This window comes from Halichoerus grypus, chromosome 11 (genome assembly GCF_964656455.1).
Source record: "Halichoerus grypus chromosome 11, mHalGry1.hap1.1, whole genome shotgun sequence".
NCBI classification, from domain to species: domain Eukaryota; kingdom Metazoa; phylum Chordata; class Mammalia; order Carnivora; family Phocidae; genus Halichoerus; species Halichoerus grypus.
The window spans coordinates 55,110,869-55,124,588 of record NC_135722.1 but is presented as its reverse complement, the minus strand read 5'-3'; the positions used below and the strand labels follow the sequence as shown (position 1 = coordinate 55,124,588).

Below are 13,720 nucleotides of genomic sequence, written 5' to 3'. Positions count from 1 at the left end.
GTCATACATTTCTTCTCTAGACTTGCATATCATTTATCAAATTTAGACTAAGCACAGAACAGGTACTCATTTAAAAACATGACCAATTAATATGTTCCCAAGAAGAAAAATTAAACAAAATTTTATTCTTTTCTACTAGAGAAACAGCATTCCCTACTAGAGTTTTAGAAGTAAGGTTACACTAAGAATAAGAATATTCTATGGGCCCCTGGGTGGCTCAGTTGGTTAAGCGACTGCCTTCGGCTCAGGTCATGATCCTGGAGTTCTGGGATCGAGTCCCACATCGGGCTCCCGGCTCAGCGGGGAGCCTGCTTCTCCCTCTGACCCTCTCCCTTCTCATGCTGTTTCTCTCTTGCTCGCTCTCTAATAAATAAATAAAGTCTTTAAAAAAAAAAAAAAGAGTAAGAATATTCTAGTCAATTTTTGGCAATCTTATTACATTATATATCTTTATACTTGCCATCATCTAATGTCTTGTCAGTCCAAGGTAACACAGGTTACATAAAAATGCACTTTTATCCACACACCAGCTTCACAAATGTTTTTCCCTTTATCTGTAGTTTTTGAATAGTAAGCTGTTAAGAGCCACAAAGACCACACTGCCCATTATTCATATGTATCAACTTCAACTATTAATTAACTTTAATCCCTCATACATGATTGATTACGATGACTCCTTCAATAATACAGCCTCACTAAATACTTGGTTAATAAAAGTGTTTTTAGAAAGTAAGCATTAAGGGGCGCCTGGGTGGCTCAGTCGTTAAGCGTCTGCCTTCGGCTCAGGTCATGATCCCGGGGTCCTGGGATCCAGCCCCGCATAGGGCTCCTTGCTCAGCAGGAAGCCTGCTTCTCCCTCTCCCACTCCCCCTGCTTGTGTTCCCTCTCTCGCTGTGTCTCTCTGTCAAATAAATAAATAAAATCTTTAAAAAAAAAAAAGTAAGCATTAAAAAGTATCTCAAGGAAATGTTAACTAAGTTTTAACCAAAGTACAAGGACCACTTTTTTGAAAAACTTGCTTAACAAGTGAATTATATTTGTATCTAAGTCATTGTCTAATCCTTTCCATTACAGGGATCTGTCAATTTATTAAACAGTTGCAAATCAAGTTCACCATTTAACAAAATGAAGGGTGGGTGGGGAGAAGTTAGAAAACAGAAGAAGAAGGCATAACATAAGGAAAAGTACAGTGTCATATTAAAACAGAATAGTTTTTTTTTTTTTAAGATTTTATTTATTTATTTGACAGAGAGAGACACAGCGAGAGAAGGAATACAAGCAGTGGGAGTGGGAGAGGGAGAAGCAGGCCTCCCGCAGAGCAGGGAGCCCGATGCAGGGCTCGATCCCAGGACCTGGAATCATGACCTGAGCCGAAGGCAGACGCTTAACAACTGGGCCACCCAGGCGCCCCTAAAACAGAATAGTTTATGTCTAGAATTATCAAGCTATTAAAGTCTAAAATTCCAGTGAGCATGTTTCTTTCAGTTGATAACTATGTTGTATTGATGAAACAAGTGTTATTCATTTTTTAAAAAAAATCTTCCTCTAGGGGTGCCTAGGTGGCTCAGTTGTTTGAGCATCAGACTATTGGTTTCGGTTAGCTCATGATCTCAGGGTGGTGAGATCAAGCCCCCAGTTGAGCCCCGCCTCATTGGGCTTTGTGCTCTCTGCGGAGTCTGCTAGAGATTCTCTCTCCCTCCCTTTCCTTCTGCCCCACTGCCCACTTATGCGCATGCTCACTCTTTCTCTAAAATAAATGAATCTTTAAAAAAATAAAAATAAAAATAAAGGTCTTCCTCTACACTTTCACAATAGTCAGTCTACAGTTCTCATGCTATAACAGAATGTATAAAAGTTCATTTGTTTAGCATTCTTTAGGGCAGAGAATGCATCCATGTACATCCCTATGTATCACAGCACCCAGCTAAAGATCCGGCTCATAGGCTATCAGAAAACCCACTATATATACAGTCTTCAATTATAAAGAATTGACACAATGGGTGCAAATTAACTGTAAGTCACATTTGGATCATGGCCTATGATACTGGATGCATTCCAGGGATTTTTATTTAAAAATAAGATTCCTGTAAAAATGTGAGCATTATGGTAGGATGGCTTAAAGAAACTAATTTATTGGCCCAGATTTTACTATTCAGAGATTTTTTTACATCACCCTAACAATTTGGTCTCTTGGATAATGTTTTATGCTGCTTTGGTCAAAGAATGAGCAAATGAACGAACGAATGGAAAAGATATATAAACACTAGCTCCTTGCCTGAACATTGTACTAAGGGTCAAGAAAATCAAAATCAAGTCTTGCCACTGTCACAGGTTCTCATAATGTCCTTCGAGTGAAGATAATGAGTTCATCTCTGAAGGATCCAATCTTCTGCATAAAATAGGCATGGTTCCTTAACCAACCCTCAACAAAGTTCACAAAAAAACTTATGTATCTGATAGGCTCTCTATATATACACATATAAGTAAATATCTGATTCTAAGGAGTTAAATAACTGCAAAAATAGTCATGCCTTCCATTTAGTTGCTTATTCTAATGAAAAGAAAAAGCTGACCTTTCTAAAAAGCACTTTGGAAGCATGACTTTGCTTCTAGAGAAAAGGAAGTAAGAACTTCACATAATAATTTATGTATAATGGGATGCCTGAGTGGCTCAGTCAGTTAAGTGGCTGCCTTTGGCTCAGGTCATGATCCTGGAGTCCTGGGATTGAGCCCTGCATCAGGCTCCCTGCTCAGTGGAGAGCCTGCTTCTCCCTCTGCCTGCCGCTCGCCCTGCTTGTGTGCTCTTTCTCTCTCTCTCTCTCACTCTCGCTCTAGCTCAAGTAAATAAATAAAATCTTTAAGAAAATAATTCATGTATAATGATGTTTATCACGGGATTATTTATAATGACAAAAAAAATTGGAAGCAACCTAAAAACATTCAACAATGAGAAAATGGCTAAATTATGGTGCATCATATAAGAAAATATTGTGTAACCATTAACTGGGGGCAGAGGAGGTGTCAAGATACATTTAAAAGAATAGGAAAATAAGGGCGCCTGGGTGGCTCAGTTGGTTAAGCGACTGCCTTCGGCTCAGGTCATGATCCTGGAGTCCCGGGATCGAGTCCCGCATCGGGCTCCCTGCTCAGCGGGGAGTCTGCTTCTCCCTCTGACCCTCCTCCCTCTCATGCTCTCTGTCTCTCATTCTCTCTCAAATAAATAAATAAATAAATCTTTAAAAGAATAGGAAAATAAGATTATTCTGTGAAAAAAGGGGAAAAGCTGATTATATTAGATCTCAATGTAATTAAAAAAATACACACACATACACTTATAACCAAAAAATTGAACAGAAAAAGAAATGAACAGAAATACATACACTTAAATCTTAACATATTTCTCTGGATGGTAAAAATTATATGTTTTTAATTTTCTTTGTATCTTTCTGTATTTTCCAAATTACCCACAATAAGGGGGAAAGTATCATTTTTCTTTTTAAAGCCTTCTATTCTTACAGCTAGACGTCTGGGTATCTTTTAAGAAAAGCATTTCATTTTTGTTCGTGGGATAGGGGAGTCGGGTAGACACAAACTCTAGAATCCAGCATCTAATTATGGATTATCCAAATTCATCCAACTAGGCTTACCAGTTCACTGTGAATAGATAACCAGGGACTGAAAACTGCTAATAAACTAACCTGTAATCCCACTATCACGAAATAAAAAAAAATTATAAAATAAGAAGACTGTCTTTATAAAGAATATTGATATGTAACATAAGGATCAGTTTAGAGCAGTCAGAAATGAGAGATTCCTTAAAATAAAAGTGTCAGTGAAGCAGAAGTAGACACAAAACAAGCTCCATGCAATGAACAGCACTGTTTCAACTTTGTGCCAAGTACATCCTATCGTGCTGGAAAAGTTTAAGAACTCTTCTCATGTATACCCAATATACTTGAAAAAGCAGCTAACCATTGAGTTGTTTTGTATTTACATACAAAAGTGGATAAAATGTATACATGTAGAGGGTATATATCTCTGCTTCTAGGAAAATATGCTTGCTTACTATACTGCTCTAACCCGATACAAAGCAGCTAAATCATAAAGAAGGCCTGAAAACAGTGGCCTCACGACATCTAGACATTCCTTCAAGCTATAAGGTTATTATGAATTCATATATAAGTAAAGAAAAACCATTATGGTGATAAAAAGCTACATACCAATGAAGAATGACCACTTTTTGAAAAATGTTTGAGAATGTGCTCTATACCATTAAGATACTGTCAGGTAATAAATCAAAATTTGAGTTTTCACGGAGTTATTTAAAAAATCCTCTTAAAGCTAGAGTATGATGATTCTTTCCTTACTGGTTTCACCCTCCTCAGTTTGGCAAACATTGGATTTTCTCACTTACACTTAAAAATAGAGCCAATATTAGCAGCTTTAAATACAGTGCTTTATGCCAATACCATGCCCTGCTTTGTTTTTTTTATTCCCTGAGTTATCAGCAACATCATATATTGCCAGGAACTTCAATCCCTTCACTTTAAAATGTCAGAACAACTCACCTGGGGCATACAAAATATGGCTAGTCTACAAAAATGGTACACAGTTAAAGTCCACAGGGCTTGCTTGATGAGAGATTATTTACATAATTTTAATTAAAAACCAATAACGAAAACAGATGCTATGTTAACATTCCACTTCGGAGTCCACAGTCCAAATACTGCAGGAATTAATGAGCTGATAAAAACCAGGTATAAAGTCCCAAAATACCAATAAATATTAGCTTTCACTGAGTAAAATATTTCTTAAAAGTAAACAATCAATATAATGGTGAAAAGAAAATAAAGATACTCAAATTTTTTTTTTTAATAAGCTAAAGTGACATTAATAAATGAAATTATAAGATATGGTCCCTCAAAGATGAATAAATCCTAGTTCTTTCTTCCTCTATCTAGCTTGTGTGATCTTGGATAGGTCAATTTCAACTCTCTAAACTTAAATCTGTCTGTACCTGTCAACTGTGGGTGATACCAACTATTCAGATTTATCCATTCTGAAAGGACTGACAAATGGGAGAATACTCAGTAAATGAAAAATCTCTATACAAATATAAATCATAGTAATTCCATTCTGATTAAAAACAACTAATGTTCTATTTTAAAACTGTCAAAAACTTAATGTGTGAAAATTTAATACTAGAAATAAAAAACTAGACTTAATCACTAAATATCAGGACTAAAAACAAAGCTCCAGATTTCTAAGCAGAAAACAGATCTAACAGAATCCTTCAACAGTGAGATGTTTTTTCCTCTTACTGGCTACCTATAGCTTAAACGTATTTCAGATATACCTACCAGAAACTATATTACTGCTAATTATCTTGCCCCCCAAGGTAGCTAATGACTTGGGTACTACTGTGATGATGCTACCACTGGTAGTTTTCACATAGGTTGCAGCTCCAGGGGTTGCAGCCATTCGACCTATGGACGGGCTCACTGTTGGCCGGGTATAGGTTGCCTGTGTGCCTATAAAAAGGGAAAAGCCAAAAGAAAAACTTGTCATTACTTATAGAAGAATGACAATTTATACAGTTTAGCTATAATTCAATGTAATCTACATTGCTTTAACTTGAAAATGGAATTTCAAGGTGTCAAGACATTAAGTAACAATTTATAGACAGTTTTCAATGCACATAGCAAGAACTACAGCCAAGTCAATTTGGATTAATTTTACACATAAAATTTTGTGATGTGTTGCATCAAATTACCAACCTCAAGAAAAAGTATAACTATGTTCCTTTCTTCCACTACCCTTCTTCCACTAGTTCTATGCCAAAAGAAACTTAAATTTAATCATCTTTCCTGCCAGAGCATTTTAGGTATTTCTGTTACAGATTTTAAGGTCTCTACATCTGTTTTATGCTGTCACAGTGCCAAACCCAATGTCAGCATTCAGCAAATAAGGCAGTATTGTTCGCTTAAAATTTTAGAAACTTACACTATTTTGTACTCTGCTACTCTCTAAATATATTTCTATCTTTTAAAGAATTATTCCATCATTTTACTAGAGATTAAAGTTGAAGCTGCCAAGAGTTGCCAGGAATATTTCTTTGGGCCGAAAAAGTTCACTATTTACATATTTCCTCAACTCTAACTGACCTGTTTGAAAATTTTTCTTCATGTCTCTCAAAGGATTTTGCACTCTTCCCCACTATTCCAAAGACGTTTTTCTTTTCCCAAACAAGAATTAAAAACTAACCAGATGAGCCTGTTATAGTTTCCTACAAGTCCAGTAACTCAGAAATACTATTCCTACACTAAGAACTATTAGTCTGGGGAAGAAAGAAGATGACTAAGATAATACCTTCTTTGACAGGAAAGCATTTTTTCATAATAATTAGAATGGTCATCGTGATAACTGTTTTCAACAACTCCCTCCCTGCAAAAATGCTTTTATCAAGATACTTAAAAATTTTTAAATACAATCACAACCCAAAAAAAGGAGGAGGGGAAGAACATTAAGTAGAATTAATTTAAGTCAGTTACAAACATACATTTGAATCCCCCTCAAAAAATCTAGTGCAAAGGGGGCACCTGGGTGGCTGAGATGATTAAACGTCTGCTTTCGGCTAAGGTCATGATCCCAGGGTCCTGGGATCGAGCCCCACATCGGGCTCCTGACTCAGCGGGGAGCCTGCTTCTCCCTCTCCCACTGCCTCTCCCCCTGCTCATGCTTGCTCTCTCTCTCTCTCTCTCTCTCTCTGTATCTCTGTGTCTCAAATGAATAAATAAAATCTTAAAAAAAAAATCTAGTGCAAAGTAAACATGCTACAAACATAATGTGAACCAGCTAAATTTTAACAAAAAATTTTCCACTTAAGCTTTTGTTTTAAAAATAGAAACACCTTTTCTAACAGAGATACACAGGCACAGACAGACACATTATTATTTTTTACTATCTTTCCCTAAGGTAAAGAATCATATATAAATAACACTATTATCTTTGTACCAAATGGAAAAAAGTTTGGGGCGGGGGGGAGGGGTGGGGAGGGTGGAGTATGATAAATTTAATGCAAGAACAGCGTGTTTTTAAAGCACAGGTTTTGCAGAGACAGCAAGTAGAATGGTGGTTGGCAGGGACTGTGGGAAGGTGGTAATGGAGAGTTATTGTTTAATGTGTAGAGTTTCAGTTTGGGAAGATGAAAAGGTTCTGAAGCCTGATGGTGATGATGGTTATAAAATAACATGAATGCACTGAATGTCAATGAAGTATACACTTAAAATGGTAAATTTCATGTTCTATTTTACCACAATTAAAAAGAAAAAAAGAGAGTCAAACAGATGGGGGTTCAAATCCCAGATCTTCCTTTTATTTGCTGCATGACTTTGGGCAAGTTGCTTAACATCAGTCTCTGTTTTGCTGCGAAAAGTGGAGATATTAAAGCCTAAGGAAGATTAAGTGTAATGTCTGTATAGACCTTTACATCCTGGCCAATAAATGATAGCTTTATAAACTTGAGACAGGTATCATTTTACACTATTTACATTCTATCATCTAAGTACTGGCCCTTCTCAAAAAATCTGGTAAGAGTTATACAAATTTAAAATAGTAGTAATAGCTAATTCTTACATTAATTAATAATAATAGCTATTGAGCACTCTGCTGGGGACTGAACATACCTGATTTCCTCTAATACTTATAATACCCTTATGGTACAGGTATTGTTATCCCATTTAAACAGACAAGGGAAAAGACTTACAGGGATTAGTAACCTGCTCAAGGACACAAAGGGTGGTACTATTTAAAATGTTCTACACTGTCACTTCCTTGGGCATAGCCTGGTTGTTCTCATATATGGGCAAAATGGCATCCTGTGCTTCTCTCAGTCTGAGTAATGCTTACTACACTGCAATGTAATACAGACTTTCAACCTCCTAAGAGTGCAATCCTTCTGGGCTGGGAGAGTGTGTTTTCGGTTCCTCAACAAATCCTGACTAAACACCTACTTGCAGACCAGCTCTACATATATATGGTGAATAAAACAAAGATGGTCCCTTATCATGGAGCTTATGGTCTAGTAAGGTGAACTACATTAAATCAACAAACAAGTAGTGAAGAAATCAGAAACTGTAGTTATGTGCTATAAAGTAAAAGAACAGAAGACCATGACAATAATAAAAGAAAGCTAATTTTAGTTGGGGGGGAAAGGCTCTTAAAGAACTGTCTCATTAATCTCTATATCCCCAGTATCAAGCACTATGTTGATACAAAGAAATTACTCAATGACTATATGATGAATGAATGGACTGATGCTCAAGAAAACTTACCAGTAGGAGTGGTTACCAGTTTAGTTGTCATAATTGCACCATTACTGCTAACCACCATAATAGGGGAATTGCTACTGGTGGGCAGAGTTGCTGTCACTGGTTTGGGTAAGATTTTACTTGGTTGAACTTGTTGTGTGATGATTTTAACACCTTTGAAAGAAGAAAGAGAAATCTCAATACAGATTATTTTGAAAAACATTTTCCTTATACCAACCCAAGAGGGCAGTAGTTACACATATTTGCTCAGTCTTGCCTAAAGAGGAGCTTTTTTCAAAATGATGAAACTCTCAATTTTTATTCCTTAAATTCCTATCTTTCCTGATTCCTCTCATTCAAGAATATAATTAAGATATTACAGAAACTATTAACAATTTCTTTAAAAAAACATTTTTTCCTTTTGTCTATGATCATGTCAAATAAGAGCTTTCAAACCAAATTAGTGTAATGATGTGGATTTTTTTACATTTTTCAAAATTTTTATTTAAATGTTAATTGTTACATTGACTTTCCAAGTGTAAAATATCCATTTAAAAGAAATCTCTCAAAAAAAGTAAAATAAAAAATAAAATGAATCTCTCATGCTAACTATAAATTTAAGTACTAGTAATTGTTAATTGAGGAAGGAAATTTTTGGTAACACTTTTCCCCCTAACTTCACTGAAAAAAATCCGTGGGATGGAGTATATTGTCATAGACAACTAAAAATTATATTACTTTTTAGATAGTGATTTAGGTTGAGATATTAGGAAGCAAATACATCTATTTATTTAACAACCTTAAATAATTTTAAATTTCTTGTAGGCCAACTAAGAAGTTAAAATTATGATCATCACCTAGGCATAACTGGGCAAATTATTATCTCTATAACTCAGTTTTCTCATCCATAAAATATACTATCAGTATATACATTCTTGGGTTGTTATAAAGATTAAATAAATCAAAATTGTAAAGTACCTAATGCATAGCAAGAATTCAATAAAGTATTATTACTGTAGAGATAAAGAAACTCTGATTATAATAAATCATAACCAGTGAAGTTGTAGGGAAAAAATTTTTTCCAGTATTATCTCATTAGTGAATTACAATAATGCTTAAGACACATAAAAAGAAGTACACCTCCCCCAATAACCACAGACAGAAAAAACTTAATGGAATCATAAAAGATTACTTTGCTCAGTCCTATGCAAATAGACTGAAAATTTAGATCAAATAGATTATTATCTAGAAAAATATTAGTTATCCAAATGGACTTCAGAAAAGACAGGTATCTAATTAGACAAATTTCCTTAAGATAAATTTTAAGGAACTCCTCCCCCTTCATCAATAAATAGCAGGCCCAGATAGTTTCACAGAACAATTCTATAGTCTGTAAAAAGAAGATAATTACAATGTATTTAAAACCATTCCTCTTTAAAGTTCTCATTATCAGAAAAAAAAAAAAATTTGTAACTGTGTGGTGATAAATGTTAACTAAACTTGTTGGGGTGATTATTTCATAATATATACATATATCAATCAAATCATTATGTTATACACCTAAAAATAATACAATGTTATATGTCAATTATACCTCAATTAAAAATGAAAACCATTCAGAGACCAATTTCTGACAAGAGAGCATGAGGAGCTCTGCTAATCTGCTAACCCAATGGAACTAGTAAAATGATAACCAATGAGAAGCTCTGGAAATAGTCCCAAGGACAAATGAAGAAACATCTATTCAAGAGTATGTAGAAAAATCCAGTAAGAAAGGAGAGATCTGTGGTATTTAAACTAAGACCTGTCCCTCCTTACCCACTAAGAGGGAGGGAAAGACTCCTCCCCAGACTGCTGTAGTCAAGAACAAAAGGTTTCCTCTTATTCCAGCTCCCTGTTAGAGGGCTTTCTTCTGAGGAGCAGCAGGACTTCAGTTTACCTCATCCTGCCCCCAGGTAGGTATTGCTAAGCCCCAGGCAAGTGATGTCAAGAAGTGTGCATTCCCTTCTTCTGCCAAGCCCCCAACTGATGGAACAAAGGCTATACTTTGGGCACAACGTTACTGAGAAACTGGAGTCCTGATCACCATTACCCTGGCTTGTGAGGTGGTGACTCTACCACCAGAAGCAAGCCAAGAGGATATCAGGCTGTTGCCCACACTCCTACCCTTGCCTTCACTGAGGGCTCAGCTTCTAGAGCAGGAGTGTCATTCAGAGAAGAGCTCCAGAGCTGCCTGAGGGTAAAAACAGATAATAAAATAGATAGTTTGCAATCTCTTCCCAAAGGAACTGGCTTCGTTTGTAATAGAGCATGGAGAAGTTCAAGCTCTCAAGAACAGTTGAGGACGTGATGAAAGGCGACTGGAAGAAGATTTATGGATTTAAGAAAAAACAGTCGGGGCGCCTGGGCAGCTCAGTTGGTTAAGCGTCTGCCTTTGGCTCAGGTCATGATCTCAGGGTCCTGGGGTTGAGCCCTGAGTCGGGCTCCCTGCTCAGAGGGGAATCTGCTTGTCCTTCTCCCTCTGCCCCTCAACCCTGCTCATGCTCTCTCTCAAATAAATAAAATCTTAAAAACAAACAAACAAAAAACCCCAACATTCAAGACAATAGGCCAGACAGCTTGCAGAAGAGAACTGAGGTATAAGGAAGCTAAGAGGAACCCTCTGTGGTCAGAACAAATACACCTCTGAAACTATTCCAACAATTTAGACTAGTTTGTAAAGCAACTTAAGACTCCAAGACACTGCTGAAAACAAAAGAGTAGTTTAACAGTTGGGTGTGGTCAGAGAAAGAGCAGGAGAGAGTCACACTGATTCCACTGTCATCTCAGAACAACTGTGAGCATACCCAGAGCTGTAACTCCCTGAGCAACAGCATCAGAAGCTTACTTCACTAAAATAATTGATCTAGTTACAAAACAACAAATAGTGAGGTAAATAACAAAAAAAATCACAGACTGGGAAGGTACAAGAAGACCAGTATCTAGCTACAATATATAATGCCTAATATCTAAAATATCAAGGGGTGCCTGGCTGGCTTAGTTGTAGAGCATGTGAGTGTCAATCTCAGGGTTCTGAGTTGAAGCCCCACGTTGGGCATGGAGTCTACTTTTTCAAAAATAATTAAGTAAACTAAATAAAATATCAATATAAATATCTAAAATGTCCAGTTCCAACAAAATACAAGGAGGCATACAAAGAAACAGGAAAATATGACCCATACACTGGGAAAAAAAGCAGGCAACAGAAATTCCCTATGAGAGCAAACACATGTCAGATTTAACAACAACAAAAGACTTCAAAGTAGCCATTATAAATATGTTCACAGAAGTACAGGAAAGCATGATTATAGAAGTAAAAGCGGGTATGATAACAAAGTTGCATCAAATAGAGTATTAATAAAGCAACAGGAATTACAAAAAAAGAACCAAAGGGAAAATTTGGGGTTAAAAAGTATAATAACTGAAATAAAAAATTCGCTAGAGGGGCTCAAGAGTAGATTTGAACTGGCAGGAAAAAATAAAAGAGCAAATGTGAAAATAGAGCAATTAGATTATGCAAGCTGAAAAAAATGTCAGAGAAAAAAGAATGAAGAAAAATGAACAGAACCTCAGAGAAATGTAGAACAGCATCAAGTGCCCCAAACATATATGTAACAGAACTACCAAAAGAAAAGAACAGCAAGAAAAGAGAAGAAGAAATATTCAAAGAAATTGCTGAAAATGTCCTAAATTTATTTGAAAAGCAGTAACTTATACATTCAGGAAGCTCCATAAACTCCAAACAGAATAAACACAAAGAGATCTACAAACAGACACATCATACTAAAAATGCTAAAAGTCAAAAGCAACAGAAGAAATCTTGAAAGTAACAAGAAAAAACCAACTTATCACTTATAAAGGAACTGCATTAAGGTTAATAACTGACTTCTCAGCAGAAACTGTGGAGTTTAACAGGCACTAAGACAACTATTCCAAGTGTTCAAAGAAAAAAACTGCCAACCAAGAATCCAATATCCAGCAAAGCTATCTTTCAGAAATGAAGGCAAAATAAAGACTTTACCAGATAAACAAAAATAGAGGGAATCTGTTGCTAGTAACAATGTGTTGCCTTACAACAGACACTAAAGGAAGTTCTATGAAAAGAAGGAACAAGGAACAAAACTTTGATGTTCACTCTTGACAGTTATACTCAACATTTTACTAGAGACTCTAGTCAGGGAAATTAGGCAAGAAAAAGAAATACAAGGCATCCAGACTGTAACAGCAGAAATCATCTCTATTTGTAGATGACATGATCTTTTATATAGGAAATCCTAAGAAATTCACCTGTAACTATTAGAGCTAAAAAATGAGTTCAGCAAAGGTACAGGGTATTAAATCAACACAAAAATCAGTTGCATTTGTATAAATTAGCAATGAATAATCCAAAAAAATGAAATTAACAATTTCATTTACAGTAGCTTCAAAAAAATACTTAGGAATAAATTTAACAAAAGAAGTGTAAAATTTATACTCCAGAAACCATACAACATTGTTGAAATAAATTAAAGAAGATCTAAATAAATGGGAAAACATCTCATGTTCATCGATCAAAAAATTTAACATTATTAAGATGGTAATACTCCTAAACTGACCTACAGATTCAATGCGATCCCTATCGGAATCTCAGTTGACTTCTTTATAGAAATTGATAAGCTGATTCCAAAATTCATATGGAATTGCAAGGGATCCAAATAGTCAAAACGATCCTTAAAAACAGAACAAGATAATAGCAATTACACTTCCTGGTTTCAAAACGTACTACAAATGAGTGGTAACCAAAACAATGCGGCACTGGCATATGGATACACATACACATTAATGGAACAGAATTGAGAGTACAGAAACAAACCCACACATGTGGTTGACTGATTTTCAATAAGTTCAGCAGTGGGGGCGGGAGGGGGGGAGATAGTCTTTTCAATAAATGGTACTGGAACAAATGGATAGCCATATGCAAAAGAATGAAATGGGAGGCTTACTTCACATCATAACAAAATTAACTCAAAATGGCTCAAAGACCTAAATTTAAGAAGTAAAACTATCAAACACTTAGAAAAAGACAAAGAGATAAATCTTTATGATCAGGGATTTGGTAAAAGATTCTTAAATATGATACCAAAAGCATAAGCAACATTAGAAAAAATAAACTGGACATCACCAAAATGAAAAACTTTTGTAATAGGACATCATCAAGAAAGTGAAAAGACAACCAACAGAATGGCAGGAAATATCTGTAAATCACATATCTAATAAGGGTTTAATATCTAAAATATATAAACTAAAAAAAACTACTACAACTCAGTGATAAAAAGACAACCCAATTTAAAAATGGACTAAGGATATAAATAAATATTTCTCCAAGGAGGATA

The 13,720-nt window shown here is 35.6% G+C and overlaps 1 protein-coding gene across 11 annotated transcripts in view; it reads right to left on the bottom strand.

Annotated features, from left to right (window-relative positions):
* The window catches only part of EMSY (EMSY transcriptional repressor, BRCA2 interacting), a 100,276-nt gene that overhangs the window by 39,065 nt on the left and 47,491 nt on the right, over positions 1 to 13,720 (bottom strand). For all 11 annotated transcript variants that reach the window (XM_036082839.2, XM_036082842.2, XM_036082845.2 and 8 more), the window contains 2 exons: positions 8,334 to 8,483; positions 5,361 to 5,531 (listed from right to left, as the gene is read on the bottom strand). In XM_036082839.2, coding sequence (XP_035938732.1) covers positions 5,361 to 5,531; positions 8,334 to 8,483 — 321 coding nt within the window. The remainder of the gene's footprint in view (positions 1 to 5,360; positions 5,532 to 8,333; positions 8,484 to 13,720) is intronic.